The sequence below is a fragment of the Leptosomus discolor genome, chromosome 1 (genome assembly GCF_034619465.1).
Source record: "Leptosomus discolor isolate bLepDis1 chromosome 1, bLepDis1.hap2, whole genome shotgun sequence".
In the NCBI taxonomy this organism is placed as follows: Eukaryota; Metazoa; Chordata; class Aves; order Leptosomiformes; family Leptosomidae; genus Leptosomus; species Leptosomus discolor.
Window position 1 is genome coordinate 20,202,643 of NC_141391.1, and position 20,200 is coordinate 20,222,842.

The window sequence follows — 20,200 nt, forward strand, 5'->3', positions numbered from 1 at the left end:
CCTAAAACTACTGAGCTCACAAAACTCAAATACTGTAGAGGTTTTTCCCCTGAAGAAAATGGGAATTCCTTGCAAGTTCTGCCTCCCGTTTCTTTGGGGGTGGGGTGGGGAGAAAGAGGGGGTGAACAACTCAGCCCTTAGCACCTACGGTGGCTAGTTGTCCAAGTAAGATTTGTTTCTTTTCCAGAGACAAAAGTTTAATGGGAGCTTATAAGCTCACCACAGGATGAAGTCAACATAAGTCTAATTCAGTCACTGGAAATACACGCAGGGAAGTTGCAACATATGCAGCAGTATTTCCTAAATGCAAAGTGCGCGCAGAGCTCTTGCGTAAGAGATCCCTGTCAATGCCAAGTGCGAGGAAGCAGTCCCTACGCAGGCTCCTCTGTTTACCTATCGACCTTCCTTCCTCATGCGCACGCAGCTTCTTAAAGAGCAGAGCACGGCCCACCAATATAGGATTACAGAAAAACAGTTAAGGAGCTGCTCCGTAAGAACAGCACTTCCTCAAGACAAGACTTCATCTTGAAATTGCCTGTTTATCAGATTGGATTCTTTTCCATCAAGTAACAAATCCAGCACTACCCACTTCAATCTGAATTACAGGATTGGTCTGACTCATCTCAGACCTAGCCAGCCCATGTTCCCTGCACTACAGCATTACTCCCATTCCTTGTCTTCTGGGCAGCCATTCTGAGTTTTATTTAGACTTTTCTATTACTCATCCAATATAAGAAGAGGCTCCTCTGCATTCCATGACTAGTGAGTTTTGACTTCAAGATGTCTATTTTAGTTTACTTATACATATACAGAAATGGCAATCAATTATGTTGGTCTTACCTGTTTCTCATTGAGATGGTTGGTTAGTAATAAGCTGAGATCAGCTTTCCAATGAAACTATAATATGCTTTTTTGCACCTAAAATGTGAGAGAATCTCAATTATGTGTTTTCGCAGATTTGCACAACAAATAGCAAAGACTTCAAACCAGAAAGCACATTTATTTTGTTGTGCTTATTTTAGAAAAATATTTTCCTCCCCCGAATCAAACACAGAAAGATCCAAAATCTCAGAAAAGGAAGTGCAAAAGTGAGAATTACCTATGCATTACCTTAGTGTAATAAGTCGTTTTGGAGCAGAGTGTGAGACACAAGATAGCCTTAACTTCTAAACCCGCTGACTTGATTCTATGGAACAAATTTTCTTCTACTTGACTCCTACCAATTCCTACGGACTTTTTAGGCCTAAAAAAGTGGAAAAACCCACCACAAACAAAACCACAGAATCATCAGAAGTGTTGTGGAGCAGGTTACCTGATTTAACATTTTCCTCTTCAGGGCCACTCTCCACCCACTGACTGTCACTGGCTAGCAATCGATTTTGCGATTCACTGAGTGGTCGAGTCGGAAAGGACTGATTGGCTCCAGAGCTGAAAAATAAGCAAAGCCAACAGGAATTCTGTAGTAGTAGTAGCTGCTTATTTCAGACATTTGTAGACGAGTGAAGTTACTTAAGAGTAAAGCAAAGGAAAAAAACCCCACACACTGCCAACTACAAATGGCTCTGGGCCCCCAACCCCAATTCTCCTACAGGCTTGTTCCAGTCCCTGACAGCCCACTCACAGTTCTAATGGAAAAACCCCACAAATTGATAGACAAGAAATGTCACACTGACACCACCACCACTGCCACGCAGTTAAAAGGAAAACCTAACCAGTACTGTCTGGAAGAACAAACTAATACCATCTTATCCCATCAGTAAACGCTAGGGCCTTCTGCTGAACATCTTCCTAATGCAAAAGGATACTCCGCTGTTGGCACAAGGGTCCTGCTCTTGTGTGAATTCCACAGGTTATGTTGTACTGGAAGCAACAACTTCTCGGGATTGCCTTTGAACACTCTTAATGCCTGGTAACTTAGGTGACCGCTGTTGACAGCCACCTTCAGCTACAAATTCACCAAAGTATACAGAATACTTCTAAAATGGCAAATGTAAACACCCCCAGAAGTTTCAAAATACTCCTGTGTCTATAAATCTAAAGCAAGCTTCCTGAAAATACACTGAAGATACAAAACATGCAAATTTGGAGGGATAAAAAAAATAATGAGCTAAAACTCCTCCAGAGCTAAAAGCCAGCAAGCTACAGTGATCTACCTTGTTTCTTGCTGAGACAAGGGGTGTCTCAGCATCCCTTGTTTAAGCATGCTGGAGGAGGTGAAATACAAGTAATACCTTGCCTTTCTCTCACTCCAAAAATATATCTTAAACATTTTTTTTTTTTTTTCCCCATGGACCATTATTCAGTCTTCCCCAGGACTTCTTTGATTCTTGTTAAGAGGCAGTAAGCGCTCTTACTTTCTGAATTAATTTCCTGAGAGCCGTAAACAGACTTTCTGCATCAAACAGCACCATTTTTTTTTTAAAGTTTTGATCCCTTCTGTCCTTCTCTGAAGGTTTACAAACTCATTCTGAAGATAAGAAGTATAAAAAATATAAAAATAATCTTGAAACAATTTTTTCTCTAGATGAAGTACAGAACAGTACAAAATCAGTATCTTAAATGCTATAGTTACCTTTTGGCAGGTTCATTTTGGCTTGAGACAGTAAGTTGCTCTGGATCCATAATCACCAAACGAGTTGGAAAATTACACCCATCGCCCAAACTAAACCAGAAACAAAGATTCAGATCACGTTTGCAGTTGACTGAAACAAACTGAACAAGTACCCACGCAAAAGGCAAATGCTACAGGCTTGATTCAATTACTGAGGTGCAGTGCTGAACTCCAGACTTGAGCAAGGCAGTTCTACCACTAAGCCGGATGATCAGTTAATTAAATCTTGGAGCTCAAAGCATTTCCACCCTATCACTCAGTATGGATTGCTGAGCACAGCACTAGTCTATGTATTTCAGAAACATCACCCTGTATCTGTAGACTGTAGCTCTAGTCTTCCCCCAAACCACCATGCACACAGTCAGATTATCTGGTGTTTACAACTCCAGAAGCTGTAGCATAAATAATATTCTGGTGGCCGTGCTTTCCCCTCCACCCATTGTTCTTCAGTTAGCTAAGCCCTCTTTGGAAGCAAGTTTATTCAGATAAAATGTGGTGGAAAAACAGACTGATCCATCTACAATATAGTTTCTGTCTTTAGTCACATGAAAAGTCATGGGAGTTGAGCAAACAGCTGAGGCAACTTAAGATCTTGTTATTACCTCTGCTGTTTGCTACCAGACCTCAGCTTCACAAATTAGTTCAACATTTTAAACTGATAAAACACCTCAAAAGCTGTCTTGAAACGTGGCTTCTACTTTGTTCTGCTGAATTTTGCAGTGGTGCGAGTGGGCTGCAGGTCAGTCTTGCTTCATCAAGCTTTTCTGATGCTTGTCTGTAACTCCCTAACACTGGCTCAGCTGAAGCTTTAAAATCAGTATTTTGCATTGTATCAGATTTTTTTTTTTTTGCACTGCTTCTTATTTACATGCACTTTCTCAGGTGGCTTTCAATACTGAAACTGTCAGCTAGAGGAAAAGGAAAGCTTTAGCCCCTTACAGGGGTAAGGGGGGTGTGGGGTGTGTTTAAACTGATGTTGTTTCAGCGCAGCTGAAGTTCAAGCATTTGGATCTCCTCTGAGTTGCTGATTTCTGCTCCATAAAGCAGACACTAATACTACCACCAAAAGGTGTACTGAAATACACTTCTCAAAGCTTTCCAAACCTCCATATTTAGAAGGCCCTTGTCAGTGAGGCCCTTGTCTTTGAATGAGAACCCTGAGTTTGCTCAGTTTTCTCCTGCACATTTTCCCTACACCAATATTCATCGTGTATGACTTACAAGTTGGCTTTTCAGTTGTGCTTTATTTTTTAGAAGGAGGGGAAGGAAAGTGACAGTCATGGAATCAATTTATTCCCCAATTCATTCCCATTCAGACTGAATACCTGGTAAAGATAGGGAGTAGCCAATACTTCTTTTCATCTCCAAAAACCTCCCTCAGATTTTTGCTGCATCCCAGAGAAAAGCCATTTTTATCAGGGCCATTTCGAAATGTGGGTGCACGGAATGTTTCTGTAAAAGAAAAACACGCAATATCTCTAAAGCGATAAGGAGTCAGGGAAGATGATTAAACAGACTCACACTTCTCTATTGTGAAAACAGTGTCAGGCAAGCAGAGCTGGTCTTGATGTGTCTTATCAGGAAAAAAGTAATCTCAAGTAATCAGCATAAAAAAAAAATCACAGGGTTAGTGACAAAAACAAAAGTTAAAGGCAAGAAAGTCACAGAAACAGTAGAGTCATTTTTCTCTCTTTACATTTAACGTGAGGTCTGAGACAGAACTAAGTACCATCAGCACGCCAAAGACACTGTATCCCTTATTCATTGATGGCCAGCTCTTTTTTTGGCCTGTGAAGCCTTCTTTGAGCAGAAGACTTCCTCTTCCAGAAGCAGTAAACCATAAGCACTACTGGACCTAAACCCATACCAGACAGTTTTTCCACTTCTGCCAAAGTCTGAAGTCAAATTAAGAGCACCCTGTGGTATCAGAGAAAAATGAGATCTATTCCATTAGAAACACAGACACACTACCAACTATAGCAAACCACCACCATTTTTCTGGTCAGTCTGATTACACCCTTGGCCAAGAACAGAGAGGCCTCTCCCCATACCAACAGCTTGTCTTTTTACAATCATGATCCAGAAAGTAAATGAAGTACTGACCGTATTGCCAATTATGGCCACTGACTTTTGGGCAAGGAACATGCCAAAATTTTCTTCTAAGCTAAAAAAGATGTGAATATTCCCTAGCTGTAGATATGTCAAAAGAACAACTTAGAACAACTCTCCTGTCAAGCGATCAAAAAAATTCCTTTACCTCCATCAAAAAATTCTAGCAAGCTGAAAATTATTTCACTTTTAATCAACCCACTTATTTTTGACGACAGAAATTTCACTTCCATTGAAAATACAAGATTTTGACTTACTCAGTTGTGGAAATATCCACCAGTCCCCATCCCCCCCACCCTGCAAAAAACGCTTTAGCAAGAACTTCAGATATTTTAACTAATGCACATAACTTGCTTATGCTGGTCAGTGCCATTTAAAACATTTAGGCATAGAAATTACGAGAATCTCTTTTATTATTTAGGAAATGTGCATCAGTGTTTCCATTTTTATTGCACTGCTTTTACAAGCCACTTCCTAATAGTGAGGTCCATTTTATTTCACAGGATTTAAGAATGCTCCTTTGGATCTAGTTCAAAACGTAGCATGCTCATATACAGTAGAGCCTTCACCTTGGTTGGGGCCACCCAGCTACCCAAAAGTATTAGAACAGGGTTACTGGCAAGTAGCAGTTGTGTTACATAATTAACGCTATATAAAAACACAACAAAAACGCACAGTGCCTCAGAGATCTTAAAAACACAAACAAAAGAAATTAACATTTATCATGAATCCGAATGCTTGGCACCAGCAGAGGACTCCTACACATGCTTAATTTTCCCAGATGTTTCACCTTTAATTACTTTCACCAAGTATACTTCTTCTTGTACAATATTTAAAACTTCCGTTTATATGTGAAGGCATATCCTGTACACCTCACGTTCTCATCAACTTGTTGCTTTTCTGGACAAGGAACAGTTCCACATTCCAATTAACTGACCTATGGTTGATCTGTTTTTGCCAACTAGCCAGCAGTGGTAGCTGAAGAGGGACAATATGCTGATGAAGAACATGGCTGCCACAAAGAAAAGGAATAGTACGTGGAATTTTGCATGGCTATCTGGCAATTCATTCTGAGGAGAAAGAGAGAAAGAGATTAACATGTTAACACTTTTTAGCAACTAATGCAGTATTGTCGCTAAACACTTTTCTGCCACACCCATTCTGCTATAGGTCTTTCACCTCACTTTTCAGAAAAAAAAAAAAAGCACAAGCTCAGCTTTCATGTCATGTTAAAACTGCTGTGTAACAGCACTTAAAGCTGACGGGTACCCCTTCCAACTGAGTTTAGTAGCATCAGGGCATGTGTTCATCTCCATTTCTAAATGCACAGTAGGGGGCAAGGAAAAAAACCCAAAAACCTCCTATACTAAAAAATGTTAACTCTGCAGCCACAGGCAAAGAGACACAGGGAAAACATGTCCAAAATCACTTTTTTTGAATGGAAGAAAATATAACAAAAATGTCCAAACCCTTTCCTGACAAGGTAATAACACTGAACCTACTTCTGAACCAGTGTGAGGAACATGAAAGGGAAATGACTGTCATACTGTGTTTCCAAGACTGAACAACTCCTAGACAAGACTAGGGACAGATGTTCAATTTTTGACAATTTCTATCTAAGGTTTAGGCAAGAACCACCATGTACCTAACAAAACCAATTTGCCATGTCTGATGAGGCAAAAGTGACTCACCAGAAGATCTACATGAAAAATAACAATTTCATTACAACCACCATATAAAAAAAATAACCTCCCACCCATATTGGATAGTTGATTCCACCCCCAACCCCAACTATTTTTAGGCTTGCACTTTCAAAAGGCCAATGGGATTTGTAACAATGCTATTCTAGTTCTATATCCTCAAAATCACAGTACTTTTAAGTAGCTGACCTTTAATAGCACTACGAAAGCAAAGAGGCTATTTTTATTCAGCTATTTAGTTAGCATCATTGCCATTACTTTTTCCATTAGCTCATTCAGTATACCCACTTATCTAAAGCTGATTATTTTTTTTTGACTAAAATACATTTTGATTCAGATCAAGTGCACACAGGTATAGCTATATCCCTGTACAGTGCCTATATTCATAGGCAACAGATTACAAGTCTCCTTCCTTCTGTGACGGTGTGAATAGCTACCACGAATGACTGGATTAGATGATAGTAGGAACAGTATTTAAGTAATTACAGCAATATTGGATTTTACCTTTGGACGATTCTCTGCAGCTTTCCTGTGGCAAAGCTTTGCGCAAACAAAGACAATTTATTAAACACTAGTATTGTGTTAAGATGAAGTGTCTGAAAACAGCACAGGCTTTGTTGAAGAACAAAATGGTTGGTGTGCACATGTGCTCTCGGACATGCTGAGTTCCAACGCCCATCAGCAGCCTCAGCCCCCATTCTCCAAGAGAACGGAGGAGTACGTAAGAGCACATTACTAGCTTCCAAGGCACGAAATTTTCTACTTAAGGTTTATGTGAATATTCTGTATGATGAAACCATTCACAAAGGTCTGAAAAGCTCAGAATACTCCAGAGGTATAAACCAATGGTTTATAAATGATGGAATCTTTCTGACTTCAGAACATATCTACTACCATTAGATCTAGTTTCAGTCAAAACAATAACCAAAAAATTGCCATTCTTGGCACAATTTTCTTTGTTTAAAACAAAAACCCATAACACATCAGTACAGTTCATCTTCTTCCCAAGATCCTTCAATACTGAGATATGTTTGTGGGATGTATCTTTAGCACAACATCTGAAATCAAACCAGTACTTAATAACTCAAGGAACAGGAAGTTTAAATTAGCTTTTAAATTCCAAACTTTATACCTAAAGAGTGGTATTAGCCATCTTAGCTAAGATGCTAGCACTTAACAAATCTGTTGCAGGCAAGATGTATGGCTTTTAAGTTACATTAATCTGCGCAAAAAGCCTAGGGAGAGCCCAAGCATTTACCTTGGAGTCAGGCAGATACACACAGCATTTCCAAAAATGCTGCCTACCATCAGATCATGCTACAGTAAGCAAATGATAGCAGAATCCAGCTCTCTAAACTGCCATCTAAGTTCAGTAAGTTCAGCTTCCTAATTTACTGCCTTTTTATTTTTTTGATGCAGTTTTGCTTAGACAATTCGTGCAACAGTCCCTCTTCCCCTGCTGTGGGCGTAGGTTGTGTTTGTGATCCCTTGAAATCAAGGCTAGCAAAATACATATTCCAATTGCTGCTTATTCCTAAGCTTCATTTAAAGATATGATGACTTTTCCAACCTCACTGCAGTGTTCCCCAGTTCCCTAGTTATTTTTTTTTTTTTTTAATTTCTATTTCTATGACTCTTTTGGAATTGCATATTTGAACAAAATAGCTCTCTATAAAGAATTTTCAGGCCAGTTGATATTGAAGCTCAAAGAGTGGTAGCAGCTTAGTCTCTGTGTTTTCTGTGGGCCAGAAAATACAAGGTTTTTTTCAGTTGCATCTTCCTAAAACAGTAGTTTTATAAGCTGGAGAAGGATTTTTTGAATTACGCACGATTAATCTGCATGATCCCCAGGGAGCATTTACCTCTTCTGACTACCCAGTTTAAACCACTGGTTCTAAGTTCTTGAATGACAGTTGCAGAACTGAAGCATCTTTCAAAAAAGGCCAATTCCTTTCTGGAGAGAAGCACGCAGGCTTTGAGTGCGTGTAACAGGCTTGTTCAGTCAGCAGTCCACATGCCACAGCATGTGAAAAGAGTGAAACTTCACACATTAGTTATTTAAAATCATTATGCTCGGCAGCAGCACAGAAACAGACTTGCACAGCTTACAAAAGGAAGCAATTTGCACAATACAGTTTGGGCTACTTAGCATACATAATAGGCTGAAGCCAGTGGCTATTCTAAGAGTCCCCTACAAACTCCTTCACAAGCGTAGAGTCATTTGAGCATGTATCAGGTCATAAAAAACCCCAGCAACACCCATGAAAAAATGCTGTCAGAACTTGACTCATTACTCATCTTTTAGTAGCTAGGTCTAGCTTAAATCTAGAAGAACTCAGAAGATCTGGTATATGTCGTTATGTGTATATGCAAGAGTAACCAGTTCTAACTAAGGATCTGGAATTGCTCCTTTTTTGTTGTTGTTAATACACCACGGTTTTGCAGAAATATGTGCCATCTACCTGGAACACATATCACATCCTTGAATTAGCTATACTAATAATTGCCAAAATAATTTGGAGGACAATAAAAGACACTGAAAACAGCTGGAAAATATGCAGGTTTCAAGGGGGAGGGAGTGCAGCAAGAATGAGAGTAGATAAAAATATACACGGGGCAGTACCACCATGTACTATGTTAACAAGGCATCCAGGATGTTTGAGTCAAATACATTTGGATTAAATGAGGTTTTACCTGCTCATCTTTAACTATTTCCTAGGGAGAAATAAAAAATTCATGAGTACAGGAAAAGTAGTGATGAGTATAAAGAAAGGAGTCATTCATGTTCCCTTGATCTACAGAACACATTTTAACATCTGCATCAGTGTATAAGCCTGTGGTGAACATTTACAGCCAGTGCAGCTGTTCCATCACTGTATGAACAGTATCAAGAACCTTCTTCAGCACTTCTGCATAAAGCATGAAAGATGCTGTGTGAAAGTCTGGCATGTGCAAGTGGGAAACACAAACTTTCTTCAACAGAAGAGTCAGGTAGGTGTGTGTGTCTCACAATGTTTGCAAGTATCTGCATACGTGTGTCATGTCTCTGCGAAAGTATTATCAACAGTGCAAAACAATTAATTGCTAAAATTTGTGTGGTTACCACATACACCTTCACAATCTCAATACTACAAGGTCTGAAGTGACGAAGGCTACACTCCCCAAGAAGCAGTTCTTTTTCCACCCCAACACTGGATATATACAGCAGTTTGTTGCACGCTTTCTCTGAAAAACATCTATAAGGAAGCCAAAAAGAAATGCTACCTTCTGAAGGTATACTGTAACATTTCTGATAGTCAGGCTTTGGGGGGAAAACCCCAACATCTAGAGAACCTCAACAGAAAATGTCAAAACAGTAATCTGTCTGACGCCATAGCAGACAAAGCTGAGCATCAGCAACATACTGAAGCAGTCCACAGACAGCGCGTGTCAGCAGTACTCCGCTCTGACCTGGATACACATGTAGAGAGAAGCTTCCGGGACTCTATTCTGCAGTCAACAGCACTCGCCTAAAAGCTTACATGCTAGAGACATACCACATTTTGCCAGCTTATGTGATTATGGTGCTGCCACCACTTTCTGGAAGTCTACTTTAATCAGGCTATTAGAAGACCAGAGGAATACTAGCTTTGTGGAATGAGTGGTTTAACATGAGTAAAGAAGTCAGAGACCTACTCTAATGATAAGATCAGGGCATCACCACCAGATGCTGTCTGGGAAGTAACTGGAAAGGAAAGCAACGAGTGCAAGTACACAACTACATTGTCTACTGTCACATTTCAGAAGTAGCTCGTTCTTGCAGGAAGCATTTTTAACAATGAAATAATTGAAAATAATAATAATAAAAATATCCCTCTTAAGTTCACTTCCTCTGCTCAAGGGTCCACTTCAATATTGTGTCCGAAGGGCTTTGGAAAAGCCTTGATGCAAATGCTTGTATTAAATGCTCATTGTGGTCAGATGTCCTGTGGACTGTTGTTACACTAACACTTATGATGTGAGGTGACAAAGCAAATAATTTTTTTGCTGAAGCACTGACTGGTAAATAAGTAGGAGCGCATCTACAGTTTCATTAGAATTTGTTTACAAAGCACTGGAAAGCAGCCAGGCAGATGTTTGGGAGTGGCACATTCACAAATTAAAAATTTAACTATTTACAGTCAAGCAAGACTGAACAGCAGAATCAGATCATTTCATCTGAAATATCTGTCAAGCCACAGCTATGACTGATAAATACATTTATGGCTTTCATCTCACACAATACTGACAGCTCAATTCCCACATCGTTCCTTGCTCTCCAGTGACAGGCCACTATGCACAACTGACAGACTAAGAGTACTTTGGCAGATCAGACCCATGGGCTTAGATAAACAAACATACTTTTTGTACCATTCATCTTGCCTGTCTAATGTCAACTGTCCCAAAGTACAGCTATTCTGAATACATGATCAAGCTTCTCTTACCCTGACATAGCAACATCTTTTTGCGCCAACAGATTAGTTCTACAGCTACAGATAATAAGTGCTTTTCCCAGTTACTCTGACAGCAAGTGGCATCTAAGAAGTATGTGCTGTTATTTACTTCTAAAGATGTGACGGACAGCCTTCCACTTACAGTGATTTTTCCCATGTTAGTTAATGGAAACTGATTAAGGGAATTCTGACACTACCTCTTTTGTCTAGACAGGAAGGCACAGTACAAGGTTTTGGAGATGAAAAGGAACAACACCAGAAGACACTGTTCAGCCTGGAATGTGACTGGAACAAAACTGATAGGAGGAACAGACATGCAAGAATGGTTGCCCGTCACATAAACGTTATTAAATCTACTACTAAGATGCACATATGCATATTGATCATCTGACAACTGATAATAGTTGCAAGGAAGGTGTGTATCATTAACACTGTACATATCTTGGCATTCTATGCATATCAGATCGATAAAAGCCACTAGCATGAAGGTCAGACTCTCCTATGTAGGGACTCCAAAACGGGGCTCGGTCAGTTCCCAAGAAATTAATTTGCCTTATCTGGTAGCAGATTATCCATAGACAAGTCTAGAAGATACAAAATTTTTGTTTGTATTTCACATTTGTCAGTATTTTTATATAAGAGTGTGTATGTGTATATACACACACATACATATATATGCAATTGTTTGAAATAGCCAGTTTTTTCTATATCTAGATATCTATAACCAATAGTCTCAAAACCCCCTGAGCTGTACACTTGATTTTGATGGAGCAGAGAAATTGCACAGTGTCCTCACTGGAACTTCCTCTCCCAGTTACTCATCCTGGGAAGTGTTAATAAATTTAATTCATTAATATTCAGAAGGTTCTCCTGCTTCGATTGATGCTGTTAATAGTAATGAACTATGGAACAGAGTAAATAGTGAGTGACAACATGCTGATGCAGTCTCCAATAACACATGCAGGATTAAACAAATGAACAAAACAAAAAAAAGCCTTAGAACTTACTGTCCAAAACTCTATGAAGTACTGCAAGACTGTAGCAGCAACAAACAGACAGTACAGTAAGGAATACATTAAAAACAGGAGGAAGAATTTGTAGTTAGAAAATCCCACACAATTATTCACCCTAGAAGGAGGGGAAAGAAAAAGAGGTTACTATGATATACAAAAAATAAAATAAAATAAAATAAAAAACAATACATTGAGCTTTTGCAGAGCATAACATGCGTACGATGTCAGTGGTGTGTCCCAAACAGTCTGGCACTAGTGTTTCAGAAGCATTTTAAGCCACCATTTTGAATTAAGTCTCTTTCCTCAGGCCAAATGATCTGGGCCCCTCACATAAATTTTGCCCCCCACAAAGTTCTACAGGACAGGACAAGAGCTGGCAAAGCGTACAATACATACAGTCTGTATAGGAAGCATCTCACACACCATGAACTAGCTGAAGTCATCGCAGAAGAGAATACAAGCCTCTCTATCAATTTCAGTGGATGTTGCTTTGGTTACAAACCCACCTTCAAGCCAACTACTGATTGCAGTATTTGTGTAGTGACAGCAAACAGTACTTTTACTGACTACCAGTGAATACAAACTGCAGAAGAGTAACTGTCTGAGTGGGTCTAATGTTCCACCCAGAACCAAGAACTGATTTTCACGGTGTAGTGGGTGTCACCTTTCCCGGTAACAACAGAAATAAATGCCATTTCTCATGTGTCTCGTTAATGCCAGGGTTTCTCTATACAAGGAGAGACTGCATGATTTGGGCTACTGGGCCTATAACTCGATGCTGCAACACACATTGGGAACAAGATTTATTTTTACATATTAAAGTGTCAATAAGTTCTGTGAAAATCAAATTTTACTTCAAAGACGCATTTTTGAAGCAGCATCTAATTCATCATGTAGGATCTAACTCATTATACTGATCTTTTTTTGTTTGTTTTTTTATAAACTTACCATGGACAGTGGTGGTCCATTTTTAGCACACATCTGAAAGAGAATTTCCAATAAGTTAAAGCAAAAAATAGATTTTCTTTCTAAGACCTATACTTTCAGCTTCTACAGGTTTGGGTGTTGGTGTTTTTGTTTGTGTTTTAAAGTATTTTGTCCCACTGTCTCTTTTTCAAGTCCCTCTCAATCATGCCAATTCCCTGTATTATAGCAGCCATCCTTTCACCCAAAGGGACCAAATAAGATTCAGAAGAGTTACGAAGAGTCTCCTAAATTAACATGGGGAGCATTACTGAGCAACACTATATAATAGTTCATTAACCTGTACTAGTTTTATGGGCACACTGAGAGAAAACAAATCCAAAGGACCCTTCAGATTTGTGTGGATAAGGTTTGTTAGCCTGGCATTCACTTCAACTACGTCTACCATAGGGCTATTGTTGCTACCTTTTTTGTTTGCTGCTTGCTTGGTTGTTTTTTAAAGCTGAGGAAAAGAGCAGCACAGTGGGTAATTTGAGTAGTCCACATGCCATTTTCATCCAGTTTTGGTATAAGGATGGATACTAGGTATTTCAGACACATAGCCATTCACGGTATTTGCTAATAAATGTGATTTTAGCCAAAATTTTAGCTTCTTCAGTTACCTACATTTCCTCGAGCTCAGCCTACTGAAGTCTCACTCACAGCCTCAGTCTTTAGCACCCTTACAGACTTGTCTGATGATTCAGAATGAAGCTAGGGAATAGAAGTGATGTCTTTGAAATGGTTAAGGCATGCCAGTCCACTGTCAACTGTTCAGATAGATTTTTATCATTATTAGTAACATGCATCTATTTCAAGGCTGCAGAAGCAAGATACAATAAGAGAGTTCTATAATTATTTGCTGGTGCTGGTATCTCAGACCTGTCTGTCTTTATTTTCAATCACTGATTTTAATTTCTTTATTTTTGTTTAACATTATCACTCTTTTACAAAGCTACAAGCAGGTTTCCTAAAAAAGTTCTGCCACTTTGGACAATGGGGCTGCAGTAACAATACTGCACCAACAGGAGGAACTTTGCTCTTTCATGAAATTCAGGGATTGAGGGTCCGAGAGAGGAACAAATAGTAAAACGTGCTGTTATGCACGGGCTGACACACTGAATACATGAACACACTAAAGTGATGATCACAGGAGAGAGAAAATCCATCAATTCAGATTCAATAACTTACATGTCACATGCAGAACAGTGGTGGCAGCGGTCAGGTTTGATTAGCTGGCATCGATCACAGTATCTGATTGCTGCATTCAAGGGGCAAGGGTCAAGTCATTAGAACTCATTTAATTTTACAAAGGTTTTCCCCCTTAACATGAACTGAATCTTAAAGACCTTCCTGCCCTCCCCTGCCACACCTGTTCTCCCAGACCTTGATGTGCCTCTCATATGATACGTACTTTTTGATTTTTTTAAGAAATGTAACATATGGAAGTATTCAAAACACTTTGATCTATTACTACTGTACTGAGTCCATTTCCATTTACTCTTTTGCTCCCCAGTCTTCCCATCTTCATCCTCTGGCACTGATCCCCTACCGCTTGCTTTTACCTCTGGACAGAGTACTTGAGCATCCCATTGTGAAACTACATTCTTTCAGCAGGCCAGCCTTCTGCATTAGCTTTCTCTATCCTCTTCAGGAAATAGTGAACTAGCAGACTGTTCAGTAAATCAGCTCTTCCTCATCTTTCCTGGATATTTTTAAGCAAGCCTTCAGGCTCTTCTCAATGGAAATAAGATACCAGTACAGGCAGTTTGAAAGGAGGAGGAAAGCAGAACTGCTAAGAGCTGGCAAGAGCTTCCCAGACCACTCCAGGAAACTTAAGACTGGGATTCCCTTAAAGGGAGGCTTGTATTCAAGAAAACAGGTGTCCTTAGACTTTGTTTGCAAAGGCATAGTAAACTTTGGTAACAGTTATTAGGAGTAGTTTGTGTTTTTGGAGAACTCCACAAGTTTCCTAGTTTCAAGAAAGAGAAACATATACATACATATAAAAGCTAGATTTTAAAAAGAATATACATATGTATAAGGCAGCAGTTTCACAGATCGTTCATATGCAAGTTGGAATAAAAATGCCTATACGTATTAAAGGCAAATACAGAAATAGCCCATAACTAGCTTTGTACTGAATTACAGATGGGAATGAAACAACATTCGTTCTTAAATTCTAGCCTTAAATATGATGTTTCTCCTCCTGCTAAACTGATACAGCTAAGAAAAAAGAACTTTAAAAGGGGTATATAAATTATTATAAAATCGAGTAAAAGGTTTATTTGTCTCTATTTCTAGCTGTATTAGCTCTATTTCTTTGCTATGTTTATTTTTTATAGCCACAATTAGAGATAAATGTTGTCATCTATCTGCTTGCTAGAAAAGGATTTTTTTTTTTCCTTAATTCAAATACTGGCTACATGTTGAGATCCCCAGACAAAGGACTCCAGTTTCTCTTGATGGAAAAAAACCCAGCACAAACAAATAACAAAACAAGGTCATGGCCTTTGCAATATGTGCTTAATAGATTGTTCATTCAGTGACATCAAATGATTTTCACGGAATTAAACTATCAGCTTCAGGAGCACAGAATCATCTTTATAACTCACCTCTCGATGCTGTTGTCGTATAGATAGGCAAGTCTTTAGCAGCTCTTCTCAAAATCTCCTGCTGGGATTCTGGTCTCTCTTCTTTTTCATATTGTTCTTTATCAGCTTTTGACAAGCAGAACTAGGAGGGAGGAAGAAAATGGAATGAAGGGAAGAGATTTATTATTACTTTGTGTTCTAGTCATGCTCCAAGGGAAAAACTCTATGTATCTTAAGCCTATGTCTTTGGACAACCCCCACCCATCAACCCAAAAAACCCACATGAAGAAAAAAAGAACGCTATAGGAATTACAGGAGATCCTTAAAACTCATGATGGTCCCTGGGCGTATTTTAAAGAAAATAATCTTTATCTCTGTTCCACTATCTATAGCATTCTCCCTTCAACACAAAGGAAGGCAGAGACTCAGCAAAGTTTTAAGAAGGCACAACCTTTCCTTTAAGTCCTGATAAGAGTAAATTAAGTGGCCTGTGAACGAGAGGAAGGTGCAACAAACCTTTGCTGCCACAGGGCACTGAAGTTCTCTTAGCCTACTTCCTCTCTCTGACTTCGAAGGGCACAAACCAGAGGTGGGGGGGAGGAGAATTGCCTCAGCCCAGAAGTTCAATTTTTACAGCGCTAGTATCAAAATCCATGAGCTGTATTGACAGCAACTTCAGCAAAGCCTGTACAGTTTGAAAGACTTACAATTCTGAGTAAAGCATGAGGAGCATTCCTGTTGAAGACCCACTGAAATGTAAAGCTCTACCGGAAGAACCTGGACAGCTTTCACTCACTTGAGAAACATTTCGTTTGGTATCCGCTGAAATCATGAGCTTTACCATTAAGCCCCACAAAACCCAGTGTGCTGACAAGCCCCTGAGGAGTGGGGGCTGAACTCACAATTTCCTTTGGTATTTTCTGTTCTGAAGCACTTAAGCTCTGAGCTTCCTGCATGGACTACAAGAGCCCTTTTAATGAGCACACATAGACAAAGTATTCATGGTAGTGAGTGGAAAATGCTGTGTGTGCAGCTGGAACAAAAGTTGGCTTAGTGTGGTTTAATATGACCATATTTTCCTACCGAGAACATGTATATGATTAGTTCACATGGATTTTCCTCTCCTGTACTTCTCTTTTGGATTACAGTCAGTTGGCAAGCAACAATGAAGACTCCACTTACAGAAAGGAGGAAGCAGTAAGACATTGCTGCAATTTCTGTTATTTCCTAGCCCAGAATGCAAACAAGTTGCCTCGTATCTCACAGAATCTAGTTAAGTGAACTGTTACATATAGTATCATCTCAGTTACTGAGCCCACCCACTATTCAAGGGTGAAACATGAAATATAATCCCCTTTTAAATAATCAGAAACTAGGATTAATCTATGCAAAAGGTGAAATTAAAGTTTAACATTTCAGTCACCACCAAGAGCTTGACCTCATTTTTAAATCTTAAGTCTCTTAGATATTTACTCAAATATGAAAACTGGAGATGCTCACATCAAAAGTTTAAGACAGATCTGAAGCATCATGCCAGCAAATAGTGATGCAACATGCCTGCCTTCCTCCCTAGTGCTCTTGTGAGTCTGCTAGGTGACCCAATGCCTGTCTCCATGACCTGCAATCATGCAGAGGTTGCACTGAACATGAAATACTACTTCTAGATGACATTTCTATGGCAAACCATTAATGCACAGAAAAGGAACTAAATCACAAGATTTAAATGTTTTTAAATTTTCCAAGTAACTTCATAATAATACTCCAAAAATCCTGGATAGGATTTTGTTTTTTTGGAGAGCTGCATTTCTGTTCTAATTACAGAAATTAATAGGGCCATGAGACCACAGTCTCTTTGGACAATGGCAGGATATGTTCAAAGACATCAAAAGTTGTCTGTTACCACACAGCTAACAGAATTTCCAATGAGGTTCCAGCAGTCCTTATTGAAAACAGAAAGAGTCCCTTTGTTTCCTTCCTCTTTCTGGATCTTGTATGTTGATTGTTCTTTATTATGACAAATGTACAGGGATTACACTAAGACAACAGCAGCTGCAGAATCTTTTTTTAGTTCAATAGTAAGATCACAGGATGCCATTTGTTTTGCAAGAATGGCTAATTTGAATGACTAAAAATATATACGTTTACACTGTCATACAATGGGGAGATTCTGAAGTCAGGCTTTGTTTTTAAGTACAACCAGCATAAATTACTCACTGGTACATGAGCAGAAGGGACTTGCCCAGAGAGAGAAAAGTGGTGGTGTTCTTTTTTTGTTTAGTTGGTTTTTGTCATTTTTTGGGGTGTTTTTTTGTTGCTGTGGTGGTGAGGCTTTTTTTTTTTCTTTTTCTTTTTAACACTAGCTGTAGAAGAAAATTGTATTAAATCTGATCTATCCCCAAACTTGATATAGGAAATACTCATTACATGACATATGCCCGCACCATCCCTTTCACTCTCTGAATATGAAAAGCTTGTTACAACATTACTATAACTACAGGCTAAGTACTGTCAGAAGAAGTTTTCTATTATCGAAGAATCCAAGCAGACAGTAAAAGTTACTAGGGTTTACCTCTATGAGCAGCTCTAGTTCATATAGGTTTACAAAACCTGGAATAACACAGTTCCAACCACATTTTAATGCACTAACCTGCTTAACTTTATCATTTTCTTGCAAAATCATTCCAAATAAAGCCAAAGCAAACCATGCTGAAGACAAGGCTCTTTGAATTTTTAGGTTTAACAATTCAGTACTACTCTCTTTGTTTAGCTAAACTGCAGAATAGGCTTTAGCTTTTTTCACTTTCTATTCTGTAGCTTTAAGATACAGATCTCTAAGCCATAATTAAGCACTGCAGAGCAGTGTTTGCTTTTCCTTAGAAGCATGGTTTTAACTTTTTTCAAAAATAAACGTTTGACATTAGCACTGAAAGTCAGTCTTGCCAAAAAAAGAACAAAAATTCAACCCCCATAGAGCAACCAGAGCCTCAAACAGTTTAGCCAATTTAAAAGCTTTATAAAACCAAGGAAGGGAAGGGAAGTATTTTAAGTTCAGTGCCAGTATTTAATCCTTACATACACACACCTTACAGAAAAGAAGGTAATCCATCTCAGGCTTATTGCAATTAATACTGTTCTTTTTCAAAACAAAACTTCTTACAGTCATCGTGCATTCTTCTGCCATTATATAAAGCTCCTTTATGTATTCACTTCTCAATTGTCCCTAAACCTTAACCCTTGACTTACTACTACACAGTTCAGTCCTCCAAGTTAGAGTATACATTACATCGTTACTTTTTCTTACCCAGAGATCAAAACTGCCTAAAATGGAAATATAAAAATGTTGTCACTGCATTTGATTTATTGGTTTTAAAAATTCCAGGTTTCAAGCAAGAAACTTCTTAGCAAAGTGCTGTACATGACTGTCAAACTTGTGATTAATTAAATGCACATTTTGTATAAGGAAATGTCATTACACAAAATATACAGTATTTTAGGAGTAACTTGATAATTTTCATTCATGATACACTGTCATGCTGTTCTATTTTAGATAATGAGAAGGGAAAGGTGAATCATGCAGTGCTGCTAACAAGTTTCATCACTGCAAACAGTTCAGCTATTTATAAAAAAGGCACTGACATTTTTCTAACGTTATATTTACCTCATTAGAGGGGGATGCAGGACACGTGAAAATTGTCTTCCAATAGGACCATACAAACATGACAAATGACAGATGAAAAACCACAAGGTAGACAACTGCAATAAAATACAAATAAGAGTTCGGTGAATATAGCTGAAAAGAACAAGGAATAAAATTCCTGATCTTTGATGAGGGCTAAACTACTATGCTATGAATAATCTGATAAAATTAAATTATATTAAACCCTTTTCCATGGGTAGACTTAGCACTCTAGGAGTGCTCACTCAAAAAACCCAAACCAAACCCCCCAAAAACCCAAATGTGATAGCTGCTATTCCTCAAGGAAATCATATGCTTTTATGTACGATTCCAAAACAGACTTTGACAGGAAAAAAAAAACAACCAACCAAAAAACCCAGAACTGAACACAGCTTCACCTGTGGCGTGTGACTAACCTTTTTGGATAAAGAAGATGCTACAATTCTGTTCCAGATTACAGTAAAGTATTTGATACCTGACCTACAGAATTCAATTTAATTTCTACTTCTAGAAACAGCACAGTATTGTACCATTGTATAAGGCACTGGTCATCAATAACAATAAAATTCTAAACCGCGGGTTTGGAGAAGACTGCACTCCAAGATGACAGCTAGGTGTTGAGCTAAAAATTGTCCGATTATCTTCTTTCTAATCATGAGAGGAATATAATCTGGAAGAGTCCTGCTATCATAGTCACAGTGACAACAAAATGTGGGTGGCTTTAGTAGGGAGCTCAACCAATTTATGAATGGGCCTGTGTTGATAGGGTTGTCTTAAAGGCCAGAGACCCAGACCTTATGACTGAGGAAGCTTCTTCCAAACTTGTTTTCCTCTAACAGTTTCTTTTACCACTTGTAAAGAGGAAACCGATCAGTCCTGCCAGAACAGCAAGCCTTAGAAAAGAAGTCATACTAAATATTTACGTTATTTTCTTCAGTTGCAGGAAGAAGGAAACTTGACCTACTTTCCTGTGCACATAAAGAGTCCTTTAAGAAGCTGTATGGCATACTTTATGGATTGCAGAACAGGCTCGAAACTCTGGGAACTTCCAACAGCTCAGAA

At 38.8% G+C, this 20,200-nt stretch overlaps 1 protein-coding gene across 2 annotated transcripts in view; it reads right to left on the minus strand.

Moving 5' to 3' along the window:
* Nucleotides 1–880: 880 nt before the first annotated feature.
* Nucleotides 881–20,200, minus strand: part of ZDHHC20 (zDHHC palmitoyltransferase 20) — a 40,981-nt gene continuing 21,661 nt past the window's right edge. The window contains exons 3-13 of one of the 2 annotated variants that reach the window (XM_086481818.1): nucleotides 19,121–19,215; nucleotides 15,484–15,604; nucleotides 14,060–14,129; nucleotides 12,854–12,886; nucleotides 11,900–12,020; nucleotides 6,925–6,960; nucleotides 5,658–5,790; nucleotides 3,937–4,063; nucleotides 2,573–2,662; nucleotides 1,313–1,428; nucleotides 881–918 (exon numbers count right to left, since the gene is read on the minus strand). In XM_086481818.1, coding sequence (XP_086337944.1) covers nucleotides 881–918; nucleotides 1,313–1,428; nucleotides 2,573–2,662; nucleotides 3,937–4,063; nucleotides 5,658–5,790; nucleotides 6,925–6,960; nucleotides 11,900–12,020; nucleotides 12,854–12,886; nucleotides 14,060–14,129; nucleotides 15,484–15,604; nucleotides 19,121–19,215 — 980 coding nt within the window. The remainder of the gene's footprint in view (nucleotides 919–1,312; nucleotides 1,429–2,572; nucleotides 2,663–3,936; nucleotides 4,064–5,657; nucleotides 5,791–6,924; nucleotides 6,961–11,899; nucleotides 12,021–12,853; nucleotides 12,887–14,059; nucleotides 14,130–15,483; nucleotides 15,605–19,120; nucleotides 19,216–20,200) is intronic. The other variant, XM_086481819.1, reaches the window with a different exon arrangement.